This window comes from Amblyraja radiata, chromosome 2, assembly GCF_010909765.2.
Source record: "Amblyraja radiata isolate CabotCenter1 chromosome 2, sAmbRad1.1.pri, whole genome shotgun sequence".
NCBI classification, from domain to species: Eukaryota; Metazoa; Chordata; class Chondrichthyes; order Rajiformes; family Rajidae; genus Amblyraja; species Amblyraja radiata.
Window position 1 is genome coordinate 94,743,098 of NC_045957.1, and position 23,794 is coordinate 94,766,891.

General features: G+C 43.0%; 1 protein-coding gene across 2 annotated transcripts in view; it reads left to right on the forward strand.

Annotated features, from left to right (window-relative positions):
• Positions 1 to 23,794, forward strand: part of egfr (epidermal growth factor receptor) — a 278,250-nt gene that overhangs the window by 209,913 nt on the left and 44,543 nt on the right. The window contains exons 11-18 of one of the 2 annotated variants that reach the window (XM_033050507.1): positions 1,027 to 1,117; positions 2,552 to 2,751; positions 5,302 to 5,434; positions 7,879 to 7,969; positions 12,923 to 13,080; positions 13,718 to 13,759; positions 18,320 to 18,461; positions 19,244 to 19,366. In XM_033050507.1, the coding sequence (XP_032906398.1) occupies positions 1,027 to 1,117; positions 2,552 to 2,751; positions 5,302 to 5,434; positions 7,879 to 7,969; positions 12,923 to 13,080; positions 13,718 to 13,759; positions 18,320 to 18,461; positions 19,244 to 19,366 (980 nt within the window). The remainder of the gene's footprint in view (positions 1 to 1,026; positions 1,118 to 2,551; positions 2,752 to 5,301; positions 5,435 to 7,878; positions 7,970 to 12,922; positions 13,081 to 13,717; positions 13,760 to 18,319; positions 18,462 to 19,243; positions 19,367 to 23,794) is intronic. The other variant, XM_033050515.1, reaches the window with a different exon arrangement.

A 23,794-nucleotide genomic window follows, 5' to 3' on the forward strand; every position in this document is an offset into this window, starting at 1 on the left:
TGAATTCCATGCTGTATCTCTCAACTAAACATTTTCTCATACTTGGCCACCACCAATGTTGGCATTTGCTCTTGTAATCAGTTTGTTTCCAATGTGTCAACCAATATTGAAGAATTTCACGTCTCCTTTATTAACATATCTTAAGGGCCTGTCCCACGAGCATGCGACTCCATGCGGTAAGCGCGACCTAACATGGTCGTTTGAGCCGTACGGCCTCGCGGGGCCGGTCCCACTTCGATCGCCGGAGCCGTATGGAGTTGTGCGGAGCTGGTCCCGACATCGCGCGGGGCTCCGAAAAACTGACCGTTCAAAAATTCCGCGCGGCAACGGCCTGCCGGCCGCATCTGCCTCGACGGGCATATGCAGCGTCTCGACGCCGTACGCACGTCTTGACGCTGTACGTTATGCACGAACGTCCCGCGGACTTCGCTCGAACTTCACGTCACTCACTCGACCTCCGCGCGGCCCCCACTTCCAGTTTGGTCGCGCTCACCACATGCAGGCGCATGCTGGTGGGACCGACCCTGTACGGGGATCACTCGACCTCCGCCGCGGCCCCCGCTTCCGGTTTGGTTGCGCTTGCCGCATGCAGGTCGCATGCTCATGGGACAGGCCCTTTAAGATCAAACTTTGGGTGCCCGACCAGTCTCTTGGCTTGGCTTGGACTACCTGCCTACTGTACACGTTTGCACATGCAACCATCTCTCATTCTGCATATACGACCAAGCCAGCAAAATCTGCGTATTCAGTCCAAAAAGTTGCTGGTTTTGACACTTTATACAACTCCTCAAAATAATTGTCTCTTTATGATCCCTTCCCAACTATGCCTTTATCAGCATAAACATCCATATTATTTTCAATTGGACGTGATTTGTATTATACCAAATACTATAGGTGAAGAGAGGATATTCACGTCCTACACTTTCATTTATGGAATAATATTTACTGAATTTCTGCAATATGTACAATTGATGGAAAGTTTCACAAGTATCATGCATTGTTTTAATATACTTGTGTTTCTTGAAGGATACTTTTTAATTCAAAGTTGGCCAGCCAATTACACAGATCTTCAAGTGTTTGAAAATCTTGAAATTATACGTGGCCGGACTCTGCATCAGTAAGTAGTTGATGTGGTTGTTTGATACAAATGCTTTATTAATGGCAAGCTATCATTTTTGAATTAATTGTGCAATTTCAAATTAAATAGTCAACATTGTCATATGTCCCACACCTGGAAAGTAAGCTGTATCCATTATACCTTATATTATTACCATGATATCACAGTTTGGAGTAGCGTGATGTTGTGAGGTGTAGTCCCAGCCATATAAAGGGGCTGACCCACTGCGGCGACGTAATCCTCGAGTTAAGAAGAGTGTCTTCGACCTTCAAGCTCGAGGGCACTCGCCTGGAAAACCTCGGGCTGGATCGACCGTCAGCGTTGAACCCGCAAGCTGGATCGACCGACCGCGCGCACACACAAACACATCGCAAAGGCGGGGGCCAGGGAAAGCGGGGGAGCGCTATCTGAAATTCAGACCCGCGATGAAGAGGAAGGTAAAATACGGCTGGCACAGTGTACGGTAAGTCCTTTAGAGAGCGCAGAGAAGGGGGGGGGGGGAGAGAAGGAGAGAGAAGGGGGGAGAAGGAGTGGAGCCACTTTTAAGAAGTATAATAAAGTTTAGCGGGCATTTTACCTACAGGTCCTGAAAACTCCAATGAGCCAATCAAAATGCCCGATCAGCGAAGGAGATTGCCTACGGCTGCCCTCGATTGCCTGTAACTAAATAGCGACCCCACTCCACTGCACTTTGAGCTAAAAAGAACCATGCTGACCAAGTTTTACTCGCGGAAAAGTTTTCAACATGCTGAAAAGGTTTCCGCACCAAGCTGAGGCCGCGAGTATTCGGGAACTTCCCTCGAGCAAGAAGGAGAGTTCCAGTGAACTTATAGGACCTCCTAGGACCACTTGTCGACCGCAGATTAGGTCGCCGCAGTGGGACAGCCCCTTAAGAATTTATATATGAAGAGAACCTAATGTCTTTTTTATCAGATACTAGCTTCATTCATTTTGAATGTGAATTTACCTGGCTGAGCTACGTTGGCTTTATTTGAAATCACGTTGCTGTGGGCGTGGAGCTGGGTAACCTGATAATTTTATAGACACCGGATAGTGAATAATAAAACACATAATAAAATAATAAAAGATAGCGGATAATAAAGACCTCCAAAACCATAGGGTATTGGTTAAAAGTTAGGCATGACATCGAAGAGATCTGAGGTAAAATCTTTGTCACCCATCGTGACCAACCTGGTGAGAGAGGCAATACTCTCACAGTACTCTGACAGCATAAGCACTTCAATTGCCTATTGCTTGTAAATAAAATTACTGTAACTGGGTACTTTATAGATCGCTGTGGATAGGATGAATCAAAATGGTCATTTAATGCTATGTGACTCCATAAAAATAACTCATCATTAACCTTGGACACAATTCACAGTCTTATGGGGGTACTTTTCTTGACATAACCTCTTATCATTTCTCTATGCTCAGCAGCCATGTATCATTTGCTGTGGTCAACTTGGGCATAAGCTCCCTGGGACTGCGTTCCCTCAAGGAGATTAGTGATGGCTACGTACGAATCATCAACAACACAAAACTCTGCTATGTTCAGACCTTAAACTGGCTACAACTCTTCAAATCTACCAAACAATCACACTTTATAACGAAAAGTAAACCAGACACAGAATGCAGTAAGTACTTTATAACAGTCTCATCCATTTACATTTTATGTGGAATTATTTTTGAGGTTGTTCAGTTCTACTTGGGTAACTTAAAACCCAACGGTATGAATATTGAATATTCCAATTTTAGATAACTACACAACCCTCTCCCTTTATCCCCCATATACCCCCACCTCCCCTTTGCCCCATCTGGACTCACACTGATTTCTCACCTTGCCCTCTCCTTCCACTTACATTCCTTCTTGGGGGTTCAGTATTGATGTGGATAGAGAACTGGCTGGCAAACAGGAAGCAAAGAGTAGGAGTAAACGGGTCCTTTTCACAATGGCAGGCAGTGACTAGTGGGGTACCGCAAGGCTCAGTGCTGGGACCCCAGCTATTTACAATATATATTAATGATCTGGATGAGGGAATTGAAGGCAATATCTCCAAGTTTGCGGATGACACTAAGCTGGGGGGCAGTGTTAGCTGTGAGGAGGATGCTAGGAGACTGCAAGGTGACTTGGATAGGCTGGGTGAGTGGGCAAATGTTTGGCAGATGCAGTATAATGTGGATAAATGTGAGGTTATCCATTTTGGTGGCAAAAACAGGAAAGCAGACTATTATCTAAATCGTGGCCGACTAGGAAAAGGGGAGATGCAGCGAGACCTGGGTGTCATGGTACACCAGTCATTGAAAGTAGGCATGCAGGTGCAGCAGGCAGTGAAGAAAGCGAATGGTATGTTAGCTTTCATAGCAAAAGGATTTGCGTATAGGAGCAGGGAGGTTCTACTGCAGTTGTACAGGGTCTTGGTGAGACCACACCTGGAGTATTGCGTACAGTTTTGGTTTCCAAATCTGAGGAAGGACATTATTGCCATAGAGGGACTGCAGAGAAGGTTCACCAGACTGATTCCTGAGATGTCAGAACTGTCTTATGAAGAAAGACTGGATAGACTTGGTTTATACTCTCTAGAATTTAGGAGATTGAGAGGGGATCTTATAGAAACTTACAAAATTCTTAAGGGGTTGGACAGGCTAGATGCAGGAAGATTGCTCCCGATGTTGGGGAAGTCCAGGACAAGGGGTCACAGCTTAAGGATAAGGGGGAAATCCTTTAAAACCGAGATGAGAAGAACTTTTTTCACACAGAGAGTGGTGAATCTCTGGAACTCTCTGCCACAGAGGGTAGTCGAGGCCAGTTCATTGGCTATATTTAAGAGGGAGTTAGATGTGGCCCTTGTGGCTAAAGGGATCAGGGGGTATGGAGAGAAGGCAGGTACGGGATACTGAGTTGGATGATCAGCCATGATCATATTGAATGGCGGTGCAGGCTCGAAGGGCCAAATGGCCTACTCCTGCACCTAATTTCTATGTTTCTATGTTTCTTCTAGCTTCACAATTTGCAAACTCTTCAAATCTTTTTCTCACCTTTCTAGCCTTTGCCCAATCATCACCCTATCAAAAAACCCTCCACCTGTATCTACCTATGACCTGCCAGGCTTTGTCCTCCCCTACTCTCTTCCAACACTCTTCCTTCCACCCTTACAATCAGTCTGAAGAAGAGTCTCAACCCAAAACATCACTATCAATGTTCTCCAGAGATGCTGCCTGACCAGCTAAGTTATTTCAGCTCCTTGTCTCTTTTTGTAAACCAACATCTGCAGTTCTTTGTTTCTCAGCAACATGTTCTTCTTGGTAATTTCACTTCCACCCTTTGTTCTTCAGAGGAAGTGGTCAGTGATATAACAGTTCAAATTGTTCAGAGCAAAACAAATGTGGTTATGTGGTTATATGCAATCCTAATCAGGATTTATGATTCAATAAATTGTGTGTGTGAAATAAAAGGAGTCAATGAATGTACAGTTGGAATGTACTTCCTGAGTTTTCTACAAAGCTTTCTGCTGTTAGGAATGATTAACCTATTTGTTCCCCATGTTATGATGCTGTTTACGCCATTGCAACTGCGTATTCGCATCCTGTATCCTTGGCTTACTTTGATTTTTCATTCAAACGTTTAGTCAAGTTTCTATTGTACATTCACCTATCATCCTCAAGTCCTCCAGCTCCCTTTTAGCCCTCCATTTCCTCTGCCCTGCCCCTTTTCATTCATATCCTACCCTCCAGCTTTACATTTCACTCCTCCTCTTCTCTCTGTATCTGACACACTTTTGTCGTCTTTTCATCTCTAGCCTTTGTCACTTATTCCACCCATCTGTTAATAAACCCCCCCCCCCCCCCCCCCTCCCTCTCGTATCCGCCTATCATTTTCCAGGCTTTGTCCTGCCTCCACTTCTCTTTTCAAGCTTTTTTCCCCCCACACCCATCTGTCTGAAGAAGGAGCCTGAACCAAAACACAGTTTATCTGTTTCCCTCCACAGATGCTGCCTGGCCTGCTGAGTTCCCCCAACACTTTACCTTTTGCTCAAGAATCCAACATCTGCAGTTTTTTGTGTCTCCAATTTGTTCGTTATCAGTCATAATGTACATTTTTTTTAATCAATGTAAACATTTCTTACTTAATCCCTAATTGTTACAATCGTTGTCCCTCAAAATTATTTTTCATTTCTCTCATGCAGCTGCTCAAAGCAAGGTCTGCAGCCCCCTCTGTTCAGTCCATGGGTGTTGGGGCCCTGGTCCCCTGCAGTGCTTTTCTTGTCGTAATTACACTCGTGACAGAACGTGTGTTGAGAAGTGTGACGTGTTTGAAGGGTACGTATGGTGCAATGCTAGTGAAATGTTTAATGAGATCTTAGTATTTGAAAATAAGTTTTAGCTATTGGAAACCGGGCTGATTGCTTCCAGAAAAATCAAATGTAACCTGCCCCATTTGTGATCTGCAAAGTATTGACTGATCATGTGGTGGAGATAGGTTTAAGAATAATTTTTGAAATGGTTTGAGATATAATACTTAAAAGATCCCATAGCACCACTCTTTAAAGAAAATGTATAATTTTGACCGTTTTCATAACCAAGACGTCATTCCCTCATTCCTATCCTTCATTCTGACTGAGGTTAAATGACCTGACTCCTTGCTGGATATTCTATCCAAAGTTAGGAAATGTTAATTTCCTATTCTTTTTCAAATTCTCTTTTAAGCAGTTTTGAATTAGGAACCAATCATACTTGGCACATCATACATATACTTGGAGTTAAAACCACCAGTGGATGATGTTTTTCTTTTTATCGGTCAGTTTTTTAATATCGTAGTCCCTTCATGAGTCTGATATTCATCCAATTCAGGGATGTGCATGGCGATCTAAAACAAGTGACGCAGTGAAACCTTCTCCTGTAATATTTCAGCAATGGAAACAGTCTGTTTACATCGTAAGCAGACTATTTTTTTAGCAGTAAATATTTGATAAAGCGAAAAAAAACAAAACAAGAAATCCATGTAACTTAACGGATACTTTTCCATTTGCAGTCAGAGAAGATGCTTTGAAGAGAAAGTTACCTTAACCTTTGATTCCCAAAACTCTGATGATTAAACAAACTATTAGTGGAAAGAAAAAAATCTTAGATTAATATTGGGATAAGTAACCTACATTGAGAGTGTTTTGAATTTTCCTTTTCTACTTGCAAAAATATCAATATAAACCAATGATATTTTTCCACTTTGGGCTTGCAGCTAATTTGTTCCATTGGCATCCAACAGTCTGGGAATTTGGGTACTGGTTACCAAAATTTGATAATAAATTTACTTTTCCAAAGTCCATTATCATTAGTGTCCTAATAGAAAAAATTAAATTAGTTAAATAGGTTTGTCAGGTTTTCATTTCTATCATTGTTATTTTTTGAATCCTAATTTGGAACAGGTGGTAGGGCAGAACCAACACTGCAGATCCCAGAAAGAGTCATAGGCAGGTCCGTAATTAATTTTGTTGCCCCTCCTCCCAACAAATGATTAATATTGAATAGGTGAGCTATAAATTGGGCCTGGGGTTTTCTTTCCATCTGAGTTGTTCCAATATTTCTCAATATTATGCCTAGAGGAGGTGCATCAAACGTGTATCAAATCAAGAATCTACAAACTTCACTAATTAATGTAATATTCACTCGCGGGTTAAACTGTGAAAGTTGTCTCAAACCACAGAACAATGTTGCTCCCGAGAATCTTAACTATTCTATTAAATTGCCACCCATTAATGCTGGGAAGGGCAGAAAATGACTGAAATCAGTGGCGCAGCTCAGTAATGTCAGAAAATGTACTACTTGGATAAAAGCAGAGGGAAATGAACGGCGATAACAAACATTATTTTCGAGCTCTTCATTTCACCCAAAAGACATACAATGGTCCAAAGTGGTTAAACGTTTTATTGCAGTGACATATTTTGTTGTCAAAACCTTTGATTCAAGGCTTCATAATTTTAGTGTGATGGGGTTAATCATAAGTTATAAGAGCAGAATTAAGCCATTCAGCCCATCAAGTCTACATCAATCCTATGTTGCCATTCGATCATGTCTGATCATTCTTTCCCCCTCAACCCAATTCTCCTGCCTTCTCCCCTTAACTCCTGACACCCATACTAATCAAGAATCTGCCCGTCTCTGCCCTAAAAATATCCATAGACTTGGCCTCCACGGCCTTCTGTGGCAATTAATTCCAAAGATTCACCACCCTCTGATTAAAGAAATTCCTCCTCATCTCCTTTCTAAAGGTACGTCCTTTTATTCTGAGGCTATGGCCTCTGTCCCCTAGACTCCCCCACTAATGAAAACATCCTCTCCACATCCATTCCATCCAAGCCTTTCACTATTCGGTAAGTTTCAATGAGGTCCCCCCTCAGTCTTCTAAACTCCAGCGAGTACAGTCCTAGTGCTGTCAAACATATATCATATGTTATCATCATTGCCTTCCCTTCCTTTTTATCCTGGTAGTTAGCTTTCTTAGATAAAATCTTAGTGTGCAGTGATACAGGGAACTATTTTACCGGGATAAATTGCATCACATACATTGTCTGTTCAGTTTTATCCCCAGCCAAAGTGAGTGACAATTTGTGTTGCTTTGCGTTTGAGTGATGCTTAATTTACTACTTGTTCACAATATAAAGCACAAGTTTAAGCACAAATGCAGCCATCTTAATTAAATTTTAACATTTCTTCAAATTTTTAGTTTTCAGTTTGTTCACAAAACATTTTCTTTATATTTTGTACAGGAAGGTGAGGGAGTATGTGGAAGGATCCCGATGTTTTCAATGTGATGCACAATGTAAACCACAGAATGGATCAAAAACCTGCAGTGACTCCGTAAGTCAGGGTTAGATAGCAGAACGTACATATGTACATGGGAACAGTAATTTATATTATTAAAGGTTAAAATGGTGAACATTGTAGCAACAAAAAAATCACTGGAAAAATTGTGCTGTTATATCAAGACAAAATAATGAAGGTCCAAATGGGCACAAAGATTATAAGGAAAAAGAGGTTAGCATCATAAAGCAGAGTGTGAAAGTTTGTAAAGACTTTTAACGTGTATTAGTTGTGGAGTAGCAAGCCAGCACCCTGTAATGAAGTACCAGCCTGCAATATTGTGGAAACAAATTTGCTTTCTACTGCATTACTTATGGCTCTGGAGGAGGTTGGAGAATTTATATTGTTGTTAAATCAGTGGATTTGAGTAGCTTCAGTGGAAACCTGGGAGCAGTGTGGCTGCACTGATTGATTAATGTAATGTGATTGGTTGTAAACCAGCATCTGCACTGCCTTGTGTCTATGTCTTGATTAATGAGGTTGGTGAATATCCCCATGAGATATGCGAGATAATACGAGGAATTTTGCTTCAAAAAAGGCTAGCGGAATCCATTTTTCCCACCTGTTTGTTTTACAAATTCTTCAGCCCTCTGTTCCAATAGCATGGTTTTCCAGTTGATTCCACAACTACAACAGTTTCTGTCAACCCAATTCTTTCTAACTTTAAGCACTTTTATATTATCCTGTAATAGACATTGCCTTGTTAAGAAAAAAATAATCCTTTTTCTTGTATATTGTCATATAAATATTGTCTCCATTTCAGGCAACATCAAATTGAATTAACAGTCTATCTTGGTTAGGACCCAATATAATTACACTAGTAAGCCCACAATTCAATCCTGAATTTGCTTATTATCTTTGGTTTCAATGTTGTATTCCACATTGAGTTGAGTTTAGTTTATTGTATATCCTTAAATGAAGGATTAATTATATTATGTTTTGATCAAATTTAAGATGTCTACATAAAAACATAGAAAATAGGTGCAGGAGGAGGCCATTCGGCCCTTCGAGCCAGCACCACCATTCATTGTGATCATGGCTGATCGTCCCCTATCAATAACCCGTGCCTGCCTTCTCCCCATATCCTTCACTCCACTAGCCCCTAGAGCTCTATCTAACTCTCTCTTAAATCCATCCAGTGACTTGGCCTCCAATGCCCTCTGTGGCAGGGAATTCCATAAATTCACAACTCTCTGGGTGAAAAAGTTTTTTCTCACCTCAGTCGTAAATGACCTCCCCTTTATTCTAAGGCTGTGGCCCCTGGTTCTGGACTCGCCCAACATTGGGAACATTTTTCCTGCATCTAGCTTATATGTTTCTATAAGATCCCCCTCATCCTTCTAAACTCCAGTGAATTTGTCTTTTCAATCTTTCCTCATATGACAGTCCCGCCATCCCAGGTATCAATCTTGTCTACTTTAATACTCTTTGAATCTGCATTCCAAATCTCTCTACCCTGGCATACCAATGAGACTTTTCCTTTCAAAGTAGAATTATTGATTTTTAAAAATTAAATCTAAGTTATATCACCCAAATTCTGCAGCCACCAATGAGCCATCAATGCTAACTGATAACACATAGAAATCATGCCTACAGTCTTCTGGCAATATAAAAACCTTTCCAAGATTTCTTTGGTGTTGTTTATAAGTTTGGGACATCACGGGTACGAGTTAGCGTGATTTCCTAAAATACAATAATTTAATGGTGTAATCAATCACATTGAAGATTGCTCACAACAAACTTAGCAGTAAAAAGGATAAACTTTAACATTTAAGTTCGGATTGTACACATTACATAAACACAGAACATATTTTATGAGAAATTGTTTTTTTTTAATTTTAAACAGTTTTCAATCTGAGGCAATGAGCACAAATTTAAACTTTTTTTTAGGATCAGAGTATTCATTATGTGAGAATGAATGCATTGTAACCCGTTAAAATCTTGTTTGTATTTGCGCTGCATGTCATACTATTTGCAGGGATTCTATCAGCATTAGCTGACATTGTGGGCATTTATTTCTGCTAAACATATTTCTGCTGCTTACAGCATTGGATACTGGAAAGGGCACAACCATGTGGGGGAGCAGGGAACAGCAAGCTCGCATTTTCTACCTTTAACAGCTTATTCCAAAAACTCCCACCAATTTCGCCCCATTATAACAGTACATGCTGATAGTATCATTATTATTCCCAGCACATACCAACCCATTGGCCATCACTAACTCACATTGTACACCACACCACCTTTGACCCATTTTCCCATCACATCACGGGTCTTAAAAAAAGGTCAGATTTTCTATTGACTTTGAGATACCTGTGCCTACCATTGGCTTGTCTTTTTTATAAAGCTTCTTAAACTCTCTTTAGCCAAATTTCCATTCTGTTATAATCCCATAAATACAAAGACAATAGACAATAGGTGCAGGAGTAGGCCATTCGGCCCTTCGAGCTAGCACCACCATTCAATGTGATCCTGGCTGATCATCCCCAATCAGTACCCATTCCTGCCTTCTCCCCATAACCTGACCCACCTATCTTTAAGAGCCCTATCTAGCTCTCTCTTGAAAGTATCCAGAGAACCGGCCTGAACTGCCCTCTGAGGCAGAGAATTCCACAGACTCACAACTCTCTGTGTGAAAAAGTGTTTCCTTATCTCCGTTCTAAATGGTTTACCCCTTATTCTTAAACTGTGGCCCCTGGTTCTGGACTCCCCCAACATTGGGAACACGTTTCCTGTCTCTAGCGTGTCCAAACCCTTAATAATCTTATATGTTTCAATAAGCATTGTTAAATTGCCTTTGAATCTGCTTCTGTGAAGCATCTTGATGTTTTACTATTTTAAATGGAATAGATAGGATCAATACACAAAGTATTTTACCCAGAGTAGGGGAATCAAGAACCAGACAACAGAAGTTCAAGGTGAGAACAGACAAATTTAATAGGAACCAGAAGGGTAACTTCTTCAGACAGAGCATGATGGGTATATGGTTCAAAGGTTCAAAGGTTATTTATTGGTCACATACACCATAGGTGTAGCCTCAGGAGGTAGACACGAAATGCTGGAGTAACCCAGCAGAACATGCAGCATCTCTGAATAGAAGGAATGGGTGATGTTTTGGGTTGAGACCCTTCTTCAGACTAAGAATCAGGGAAGAGGGAGACACAGAGATAAGGAAGTGTAAAGTGTGAGAACAAGACATCAAGGGGGGTGAAGTTCAAAGAAAATGTAGAATAGATCATTGTTAACAAGGAGAAGCTGACAACGAAGCATCCAGAGATAAAGTTTAATCTAGGGGACAGTCATACTGGTCAGAGACTAGGAAGGGGGAGGGATGAAGAGAGAGGTTGAGGCAGGTAATATAATAACATTTAAAAGACATTTGGAAGGTACATGGATAGCAACGGTACAGAGGGATATCGGCCAAATGCATGCAGGTGAGACGCATTTATGCAGAATCTTAATCGGCATGGGCAAATTGGGCCGAAGGGCCTATTTCCATGCTTTATGATTGACTGTCTCTATGAAAGGCATTTTAAGCATACATTGTCATTGTTCAACGAGACTAGATTGGCAACAAAAATGGAAAATCCTGTCCCTGGAAAGAATTACAGCGATGAGTTTCTAGTTTACAGTATTTGTGAACATTGTGAAACAAGATGCCTGTACTGGAGTTAAATTTATTGCAACTATAAATGATAGGAAATGAATGCATAGTTACTGGAGGATGGTTGCCTTATATAAGGGGCGTGTTAATTTCCCTCAGGAGAGAGGATTAGCTAAGGAAGGAGACCCAGAACTACTACGTAACGAATTCTATTTTCACGATGTGTCTCTCTGCTAGACTCGGTTCACTCGCAGCTGTGTTCAATCATGTTAGGAAACTAATTTCTGGAAAAAAATCAGGATGTGTTCTTTAATACCACAGCACAATTCAACAGCTTAATAACCAAAGTGATTTTCGCTGGGCTTTGGTAATAATGTTGAACACATTTAGTTTGTTGCCTTTTGTAACTCCTTATTGGAGGTTCCAAACATAATTTATTTTGGTATCGGGATTTGGGCCTTGTTTTAATGCTGTGCCACAGTCTGTTTTGTTCTCTCTGTCAAATGAGTGGCAGCAACAAACCAAAGGATGGGATGATTTAAAAAAATAAATAAATGTGTGCACAATGCAACAAACTGAAAATCAATTGAAGGTACACAAAAATGCTGGAGAAACTCAGCGGGTGCAGCAGCATCTATGGAGCAAAGGAGATAGGCAACGTTTCGGGCTGAAACCCATCTTCAGAATCAATTGAGGTGGGAATCCAGTCTGAGGTTTTAGTTCCTGGTATTGTACCTGGGCTGTGAGGAAGTAGAGATGGTTGAATAAGATTTAGCAAAATTATAACTGATCTCTATATTAAATATGTACGGGATAATTTTATGTTTCAGCTTCAGAGATTTAATGATACACCAGACAAAATTAGATCTTGATTTAAAATGAGAAAGATGGTGTTTGCTGCTCTATAGCTCACAGTTAATCTGCTAGATTTAGTTTAGTTTTAGTTTAGAGATACAGTGTGGAAACAGGCCCTTCGGACCACCGAGTCGACACCGACCAGCTATCCCCGTACATTAACACTACTCTATAGTACACACGGGACAATTTACATTTCTACCAAGCCAATTGACCTACAAACTTGTGTGTCTTTGGAGTGTGGGAGGAAACTGAAGATCTCGGAGAAAACCCATGCAGTCACGGGGAGAATGTACAAACTCCATTCAGCAGCCCCGTAGTCGGGAACGAACGCGGGTCTCCACCGCTGCAAGCGCTGTAAGGCAGCAACTCTACCATTGCACCACCGTCCAGATAGTTGTGTGTAGTTTATCTTTTATTGGTGATCTATGAATTACTTGGGCAATACACCCCTCCTGTATTTGAATTAATTTATTAATTTTATTACCCAGGGCAACAGAAACTGTACAGAATGTGCTAATTTTAAAGATGGCCTGCACTGTGTGAAAAGTTGTCCCTCTGGAATCTCCGGAGAAAATAATATCCTCATCTGGAAATACTCCGATGAGAATAAGCTCTGTCAGCCATGTCACCCAAACTGTACTCAGGGGTAAGTAATGATTAATCAGCTCTACATAATAGTGTAAATTGTTTTGTGTAAGTTCCATCATGTAGTGGTATGTGAAAGAAAATCTAGAGCTCTTGACTCAATAGTTCACTTCTCTGGATATCTCATCCTGATTGGAACATAGCCTGCAAATGGTCATGGGCCTCTGCATAGAACATCCAAGAGAGCTTACTCTATTCCCCAGCCAGGCAGATGAGTGACAGAACATAATTATGGTCCATCGTTGATTAGTTGGCAGAATATTCAAAAGCACTGTGCTTTTCATGTCTGAAAAGCACAGTTTGGTCTAAGCTATATGAAGTTGCTGTATTGTGAATTAATTCATGCCAGCTGTTATTTTTTCTAAAAAATACATAATGTGACAGGTTATTTTCTAACACTCAGAAATACTTTTAACATTTTATGTACATCACAAAGGTGTGTATTCCACATTAGGCTTTATGAATCAATTGCTTTTCCTCATTCTCAGGATCTTGTGCAGCCTTGTTGGAAAAATAATTGTGCTAGATGTTGATCTTACTCATCATACCAAAGACAAAAGAGAATTGAATGTTATAAATTGTAGTATTATGTGAGATATTTTCCATTAATTGGATCTTTTATTTCTATTGTATCCTAGATGTAAGGGACCAGAGCTTCAAGATTGTGAATATTATGTTGGGTAAAACAAATCTATTGTTTCATTTATATTATTTGAATTTCCTGATCATCCTTAATGATTTGCATTTTACGAATTTGCAATTAAAAAAATCTGACCTCCATTTAAATTTGCCACTTCTTTGTATTAACAGTTACAGTGCCCTCCATAACGTTTAGGACAAAGGCCCATCATTTATTTATTTGCCTCTGTACTCCACAATTTGAGATTTGTAATAGAAAAAAACCACACGTCGTTAGAGTGCACATTGTCAGATTTTATTAAAGGCCATTTTTAAACATTTTGGTTTCACCATGTAGAAATTACAGCTGTGAAAAAAAATCAAAATGCACTTTGAAATTGAACAATTGAAATAACATAAAAATGGACTGTACCAATAAAGTAAAAGTGTTTGTTGGATATGAAAATATTGCAGATGCTGGAGATCTGTAGTAATGGTTCATACAAAAGTTCTGCAAACTGTCTTCAGGAATTCAAAGTGAACTTTGGGTCTCTCAACCTTTTGCCTCAGGATGTGTTCCTGACATCTTAGTTTTCAGCTCCGGGTTCCAACTGAAACATAGAAACATAGAAAATAGGTGCAGGAGTAGGCAATTCGGCCCTTCGAGCCTGCACCGCCATTCAATATGATCATGGCTGTTCATCCAACTCAGTATTCTGTACCTGCCTTCTCTCCATACCCCCTGATCCCTTTAGCCACAAGGGTCACATCTAACTCCCTCTTAAATATAGCTAACGAAGCTGGGAGATGTTAAGAGAGGGAGGGTTTCCATGTGGCGTCACCTATGTTTGTGGATGAGCGTTGCAGCACCTGCACCAACATGTCTGGAATCCATTGTTTGAAAGATCCCATGGTTGGGTATGCCAGCACAATGGCCCACCGAGTAGAGAAGCCTACTCACAGTTCTAACGATCCAGGTTGATGCCTGAACTCTGCTATCCTCGTGGAGTATGCTCAATCTCCCTGTGACCATGTGAATTAACCCCAGATGTTCCAGTTTCCTCCTGCGTCCCAAAGATGTGCGGGCTGAGAGGTTAATTGGCCAGCATGAATTGCCGCTAGGGTAGCTAAGTGGTAGTGCAATCGTGGAAGTGGGGGCGGACCTACAGAGCCATACAGCACCACCACAGGCCCTTTGGCCAAACATATACATGCGGATCATCAAGACCCAGTTAGTTAAAAGGCACTGTTACAAGGGAACAGGTTCAAGGATCTGACTAGTACATCTGTTTAGTTACAAATCAGTTTTATTGGCAAGGGAGAACAAAAACAATATTGTTATGCTCGGGGTCCGTTTTACAGCAACACACGTCTCTCTCTCTCTCTCTCTGCCTCTGTCTGCGGCGCTGATCATGACTCAGCCTGTCGGTGAACCCCTCTCATACACAAACACATCAGATTTATTGGCAAGAGAGAGAACAAAAAGAAAACTTGTCTTAGTATGCATGGGGTCCGTTTTACAGCAGTACACCCCTCTTTCTCTCTGCCTCCGTCCGTGGTGCTGATCGCGACTCAGCCCGTCAGTGCACCACTTTCGTACATGAACAAACATGGCTTGCTGGCGGCTGTCTTTATACAGGTAAGAAATTAGCTGTTGAAATAACCGCCGGTAATTTCTGGCCAATAGCGCTGTTCCCAAATTCAAACCAGTGGTAGGGGACTGCCACAGAGCAAGCCCCCCCCCATTGGGAAAAAAGCGCTATCAGCCGCAGACTGGCGCGTAAAGCAATACACAGTGCAACAGACTTGCCGCGAAAATCAATACACACAGTGCTACAGACTTGGTGCATAAGGCAATACACACAGCGCTGCCGATTTAGCGTGACAAGGTTTAAACAGAGCACTGTCGGCTTAGCACGTGAGAGTTTAAAGAAAGAGCTGTCGGCTGCAGCGCTATGGCCACAGCACCATGGGTCACAGACTGTTCGGACAAAATTCTTGTATAACAGGCTCGTGAGAGAAAATGGGTTACAGAAACAATGATCGGGAGAATGGAATTGGGTGGGTTCCAAAATGTTTGCCTCATCCTTACTTGGTTTCACCAAATGTGAAGGATGCCACTTCATGAGCACAGTCCACATGGTACCTACCAGCCTCTAACCCACCCTCATACACACTGTTAAATAAGACAATTGTTCTTGATCACTCTGTGCCTGATAAAAGGTCTCAACTCGAAATGATAATTTGCATCTTTTGCCTCCATTGATGCTGCTTGACCCACTGAGTTCTTCCAGCGTTTTGCTCCAGTTTCCAACTTCAGCAGTCTCTTTAGTCTTCAAGAGAGAAAACCAGCTAATTTTAAGTGGATTCCAGTCTAATTATAATTGGCGGCAACGGGAGCCTCAGCGGTGGTGAGGCCTCGGTGGCAACTGGAGCCTCGGCGGCAGCGTGAGCCTCGGTTGCGGTGGGGTCTCACGATCATCCCGTGATCAGCGGTCGATGAGCATGAGGGGGGTGGGGGGGAAGGAGAAGACAATGGGGATCCGGCATGGTGGGACTGCCGTAAGGGACGATAGGAAAGCAAAGGGGGACCAGGTGTGGGGGAGAGTGGGGGGGGGGGGCATGTAGATCTCTACCCCAGGGGATAAGCCTGCATTTGTTTGTCGTTCGTTCGTCCTGGATAAGGCGCTGTGCACACTGCAACCAGCCAACAGACGCTTGTCATTTTCTTTCTGTTTTCACTTTTAATTTTATTTTAATTTCATGTTTTCGTGTACCTTGTGTGTTGTGACTGTTGGCAGACCAATTTCCCTCCGGGGATGAATAAAGTTCTATCATATCATATGATATATTGATCATTTGCTTTCTAACCAATTGATTCAACGATGATAACCGGACCGTCACTTCTGGAGACAAGACAATAGTAGTAGGCCCCCCTCGGTCATAACTGACCATGGGTGATGCATCCTAGTTTGCAGGTGATGTGTGGTTGGATGCAAGCCTGGGCGATGTCATATGGAGGACAGGCTGTTGCCCATGCAGCACGTCCCCCCTCTCCACGTTGCTGATCGATCCAAAGGAACAGCAGGGCCGTTACAGTTTTGCGCCGGCGCAGGAGCTGCCAGAGCGAGGTTGTAGACAACGACGAACTGCCCTTGGGGCTCTGACTTCGGATTTTTTTGAGGTTTACTCCAGGAGCCTTTTTCATGACTGGATATATCCACAAGGCAGTGGAGGTTTTAAATCCGAGTTTTCCCTCTCCTAGATGGACTGCCTTCTAAGGCTGATGAGCCCCATCTGCCCGAGACTCATGGGGGCGGGAGCGTCTACCTTCCCATGCAAGACAATATAACTTAAAAAATGAAGGTTTCTGTCTCTTCAGGGAATGTGTGTGGGCCAAGCCCTTGAAATGAAGGGTACTCCTCTCTCCCCTGTAGCAGGCAAAATTGATCCTTCTGTGGCTGATTTTTGTCAATTAATTTATTTTGTTGCACAGCAAGCACCTGCATATTAAATTGAGAAAGGAGTGACGTAAATAAATTCTTTGACTGGAGATGCATCAACTCCATGTGTCCATAATCTAGAGCAGATGCAGTTAGAAATTGGGTCTATCCAGAGTGAAATAAATCAGGACTATGGTGGTATAAATAAGTTGGCACAAGAACAAATAAAAGTTTATTTTGGAGATTATAATCCAGACGATGGGGGAAATACCTGGCAGCTCGTAATTGGGCAGGAAGGTAGGAGATCAGGGTTTGCTGAATTCAAACAGTAGGGTGCCAGATGATAATGGATGCGAACACACAACAAAGGCAAACAAAACAGCTGCCAGAGTAGTTTGACAGAATAAGAAATGCATGCTGCATTATCACTTCAATTACTGCCCAGCTGCCATTAAAAAAAACTTTGCCGTGAATCTTCCCTTGAAAATTATTGATTGTAAATTTGTCATGGGGGTGGAAGGGACCAACCACCTATTTATGAATATCTATTTATTTATCTATGTATTTATCAATGCTGTTTATTAATGAAAGGGTAGTCATTTAACTGGCTTGTAGATATTCAGTTGATAATTAATAAATTAATTTTGATTCCAGAAAGATTCAGAAATGTTACATGAATAAGACCATCACAAATTATGCCCGTGTCAAAGACTTGAAATGGAGGCACAAGAGGCTGCTGATGTTGGACTCTTGAGTAATAGACAAATTGTCAGAGGAACTCAGTGGGCCGGGCAGCATCTGTGGAGGGAAATGGATTGACAACATTTTGCATCGGGACCTGACATTTTGTCCATTTTCTTCCACAGATATTTGCCTGGCCCACTGAGTACCTCCTGAAGCTTGTTTTTTGCTCAAAGACTCACTTTAGTTAACTTTATTTAAAATTTAAAATGTAGTACCATGTATATAATGCAAACAAATGTGAAAGTTGAAACATACTATCATATAAACTGCAATAAATGCATATCCAGCTGCACAAACTGAGCCTCTTAAAAATAGGACTATTAAAATTTGTTGCAATATTTGCTCAATTAAATCATTTATGGTGAAGCAGGAACGCCTATTGATAGAGGATTCTGATACCAAATGTTTCTCATGCACGTTTTCCTCCTTCTCTAGTTCCAGCATTCCCTCCATTGCTGCAGGAGTGGTTGGGGGCCTGCTTGGTCTGGTCATGGTGGCTCTGTTGATTGGAGTGTGCCTGCGGAGAAGGCACGTCAGAAGGAAGCGGACTTTGCGACGTTTACTGCAGGAACGAGAGGTGACCAATGCAGGAGATTGTATTTTCACCCCCCCCCCACACACACACACACACACACACACACCAAAACAATAATTTCTCACCAATTTGAAAGTAAAAACGTGTTTAAAGTTTCATCAATCAGACAAATCTCGTATAAAATTGGAATAGTGTGAGCTCCCTTGGAGCTAACACTCCACGATTTTGATGAGAAAGATGTTCAATAGGGACAAGAACTGAAGGGAAATAAACACCTCTCTACATCCTAGGATCTTAATTTATGGTTCCATGGTTGGAAATATCTTTCATCACAAGATCAGCTTTCAGTCTTTGCAGGGTGCAGTGTTATCCAACTGGAGAGCAAACTCTACCTTGGCAAGCTGTGAAATTTTAATTTGCTTTTTAGAGATGTCAATCAGGCCCGGTAAAAATTGTTTATGTTTCTGCAGTAGTCCATTGCTGGATTTTGATTAAAAGAGAACTGCTTTTCTTGCTACTTGTGATCACCCTGAGAGATGAAAAAACACATGGCATGGTTTAGGGATACTCTGACTAAAATGTCACAGTGTGACTGTTACTTCATGGAATTGCAAGTCCCATTTCATAGGAACTTGAGGAAAAACACAGATACATTATCCACAAGCAAACCTGAGGGTGCTGTATGCTCTCTCACAAGCTAGATTGCAGATTTTCTATATTTAGCTGTCCTTGCCTTTATTTCCCCCACCGCCACCGTGGTTTGTAAAATAAATTTAATAGGTGACATTATGTTAAAAAAATATGTGGTTTTGTGCTTCTCACAGCTGGTTGAGCCTCTAACACCAAGTGGAGCTGCTCCAAATCAGGCCCATCTGAGGATCCTTAAAGAGACAGAATTCAAGAAAACTAAAGTGCTTGGCTCTGGAGCATTTGGCACAGTGTACGAGGTAAGCTGTCTTTAAGGCAAAGTACAACATTAGAAATAGTTGATGTTGGTAGATGGATTCAAACATTGTGTCTGCTGTGAAGCATTGTTAAATTTTATTGTGGGTTGGAGTAGCAGAGTAATTGAACATGTGTTATTAATCTTCATACTAGGCTCACGATTCCAGCATCTATAGTTCCTTGTGTCTCCAATGATTTATAATTGCTCTTTGGGAAAGCGGTTCTGGTTGGCATGGAAAGAGATGGCAGGATAGCAACCTAGCAGTAGAATTTTGGCACAAATTGCTGGAGTAATTCAGTAGGTCAGATAGTATCTCTGGAGAACATGGATAGGCAACTTATTGGATTAGGACCCTTTTTCGGACATAGATAAGCAACCCCAAATTTCTCTTATCCATGTTCTCCACGGATACTGTCTGACCCGCTGAACTTACTCTGGCACTTTGTGTCTTTTTTAGGAAACCAGCATCTGCAGTTACTCGCGTCAGCAGAATTTTCACTTGTTTGATAGTCTTTTTGTGCCCCATGTTTGATATCCAAGAACTTGAGTCTTGCAGGATAACATCAAAGACCTTTGACTAAGGCAATCCATTTTGTGGGTGGAAGGGAAACTGGATTTTAATTTAAACAGGAGAATTAGAGATGTTGCACACAGAGCAAGACAACAGAAATCAAAAGCAAAATACTTTGAGTATTGCAAACTGAAGTAAAAGAAGAGAATGCTGGAAATAGTCAATCAGTCAGACAGCATCACGGGGGGGACAGACCAGCTAGATCATGCCGAACACTAGTGTTCAGCTCCTTAAGTTGGTATGGCTGCCAGATTTTTATTCATAGGCAGTCAGACATTGAAGGTTAGGCCTCGGAGAGAATCGGATGGCCAATTCTATTTGCCTACAACATTACACAAGGGAATTGCACCCCCCCCCCTGGATCTTACGTGAGGTCTGATCTGATGCAAGATCTGGGACCCAGCTAATTTCAGTACGGTTCGGTTGTAAGCTAAAGATATATGGGACAAAAGAAGTAGTAGACTCATTCTTTTAAATACACTTCTTGTAGAGTCGTGGACAATAGCACAGAAACAAGCCCTTCAGTCAGTGAGTGCACGTGGACTATTTGCTTTGTTATTTATGTTTTAATGTTATTTTTGAGTAGTCTTTTATTTTCTTATTTTAACTAATTTTAATAGTTACTAGACAAAGTGGGACCCGTTGGGTCCCTGTCACATGGGAGGCGTGGTCTCCCAACGCAACCTGTAACCCAACGCAATATTCCACCACTCACCCATAACCCCCACGAGAGGCCTGGTCACCCAACGCAACCAGTTCCCCAACGCAATATTCCACCACTCACCCATAGCGGACAACTGCGCAGGGGCTGCTCATTTCGCCTTATGCACCCTTCTCATTTTTAAACTAAAAAAAAATGCATTTGCACTTGCTAACTAGTATAACGCAGTGTACTGTAACTTTAAATAAATGTATTTGCACTTGCTAGGGCGAGTTTACTTGGATAGCAAAAATGTTTGCTCTCCCCCCGCACACACGCTAACTACTGCCCTTGATATTATATTAATATTATTAATTTGCTCCTTTTACCCCATAACCGCCCTATCCACTGACGCATGGCCCCCAAATCGCAGGCGCGTCTAGAGGGGGGGGGGGGGGAGAGTGAGGGCAGAGAGAATGGGGAGAGACAGAGAGAAAGGGGCAGACAGAAGGGCAAGAGACAGAGGGAGAGGGGGAGAGAGGGGGGGGGGAGGGAGGGGGGGGAGGGGGAGAGGGGGGGGGGCAAGGGGGGAGAGGGGGCAAGGGGGGAGAGGGGGCAAGGGGGGAGAGGGGGGGGGGGGGGGAGAGAGAGAGAGTGTGAAATGCAACCGTGCGTCACGCTTTCAGAATGTTCTGGAAATGAAGCGTGTGCATCTCATGCACGAAAGCTGTCGCAGCTCTGGAATTCAGGAGAGCAGCCTGCCGCACCACCCCCCCTCCCCCCTCCCCTCCTCCCTTCCCTATCTCAGCCCCCTCTCTCCCTTTCTCTCCTCCCCTCTCTCTCTCCTCCCATTTCTCTCACCCCTCCTCCCCCACCCTCCCCCTCCTCCTCCCATCCACCCCCCCCTCTCCCTCTGTCTCACACACACACAGCGGGTCCGATCTAAGCTGTCAATGAAGACAGCAAATTTTTTTTTTTTAAACTGTCTGAAATTAAAAGTTAATGTTAAGAATTAGTGATGTTAAGTGACAACTAATGAAATTCATTTCAATGAAAAACAATGGAATCTACAACCTGGCAGGCTGGGGGGCAGGGTCGGGCGGGGCCAGCAGACAGTTGGGCCAGGTGCAAAGGCATTATTGTGAGGTCAGCAGGGCGGGTCCGGGTGGGGCCAGCAGCCAGGCGGGGGCTGGAGGCAGGTGGGTCAGGCGGGGGCTGGAGGCAGGTGGGCCAGGTGCAAAGGCATAGTGAGGTCAGCAGCTGGGCAACCTTAATTTTTTTTTTAAATGTCAGTTTGGTTATAGATTTTACTGAATATCTCGGGAAATAATTGAACAAATTCAAAGAGGATTGGATTTTTGAAATTATACGGGAAATTTCTACCAGAAGATGTAAAAATGTCACTGTTATTGTAACGTCAGCAGCTGGGCAGTGGTCAGATTTTAAAAAAGGTCAGATTGGTCAACAATTTTAATTAAAAAAGCCAGGAAAATAATGTACCACTGGTACAGAGGAGTGGATTTCTAAACTTGCAAAGAAAATCTCTACTGAAATATGTAAACATTTTCCCGTTTCGGCGTCTGGTTTTCGAGGAGATACGTTTCACATGCAATATGACACACACACACACAGTTTTAATAGATACTAGACCAAGCGCAGACTCGTTGGGTTTGTTCCCCCAACGTGTGGTTGCGGGGGAGGGGCTCGGGGGGGGCGGCATGCGGCGTCACACACATTAACTACCCCCCCGCACACACGCTAACTACCCCCCTTGGCGCGTCTAGAGAGGGAGGGGGGTGGAGAGTGAGGGCAGAGAGAGAAAGGGGCAGAGACAGAATGGCAAGAGACAGAGGGAGAGGGGGGTGGAGGGGAGGAGAGGGAGGGAGGGTGGGGGAGGAGCGGTGAGAGAGATGGGAGGAGAGAGGGGGAGAGAGAGGGAGAGAGGAGGCTGAGAGGGGGGGGAAGGGAAGGGGAGAGGGGGGGAAGGGAGGGGGAGAGGTGGGGATGAAGGGAGGGTGGAAGGAAGGGGGTAGGGGAGGGGTGGAGGGGAAAGGGGAAGAGGGTTTAGGGGAGGGAGGGTGGGGATGGCAGGGGGTTGGGGGAAAGGAAGAGGGGAGAGAGAGAGGGAGGGGGGAGTGAGTGGGGGGGGAGAGAGAGAGAGAGGGGAGAGAGAGAGAGAGAGAGAGAGAGAGAGAGAGGGGGGGGAGGGAGAGAGAGAGAGAGGGAGAGGGGAGAGAGAGAGATGACCTGGCAGGTTGGGGGCCGGGCCGGGCCGGATGGGGCCAGGAAGCAGGTGGGAGGGTGGGGTCGGGCTGGGCCAGAAGGCAGTTGGGCCAGGTGCAAAGGCATTGTGAGGTCTGAAGCTGGGCACACACACTAACCCCCCCACCACACACACACACACACACACACACACACACACACACACTGGGTCCGATCTAAGCTGTCAATGAAGACAGCAATTTTTTTTTTTTTAACTGTCTTTGAAATTATAAGTTAGATAAATAATTCAGTTCAATTCAATGAAAAACAATGGAATCAACAACCTGGCAGGCTGTGGGGTGGGGCGGGGCCAGGAGGCAGGTGGGGGGGGGGGGGGGGCAGGGCAGGGCCCGGCGGGGCCAGGAGGCAGTTGGGCCAGGTGCAAAGGCATTGTGAGGTCAGCAGATGGGCAACCTTAACATTTTTTTTAAATGTCAGTTTGGTTATAAATTTTAATAAATATCTCGGGAAATAATTGACCAAATCGATAGAGGATTGGATTTTTGAAATCATAAGGAAATTTTCTACCAGAAGATGTAAAAATTGCACTGTTATTGTAACATCAGCAGCTGGGCAGCGGTCAGATTTTTTTTTAAATGTCAGATTGGTCAACAATTTTAATTTAAAAAAGTCAGGAAAATAAAATACCAAACGTACAGAGGAGTGGATTTCTAAACTCGCATGGAAAATCTCTACTGAAATATGTAAAAAAATGTCCCCATTTCGGCATCTGGTTTTCGAGGAGATACGTTTCACATGCAAAATGACACACACGCACACACACACACACACACAGTTTTAATAGATATTAGACCAAGTGCAGACCCGTTGGGTCTGGACCCGAACGTGCATCAGATGCCGAGTACAAGGGGGGGGGGGGGGAGAGGGGGGGGGGGGGGTGTTGTTACCGTGCAGTCACCATTTGCAGTAAGTAGTGCCTTTTAACTTCAAGCCAA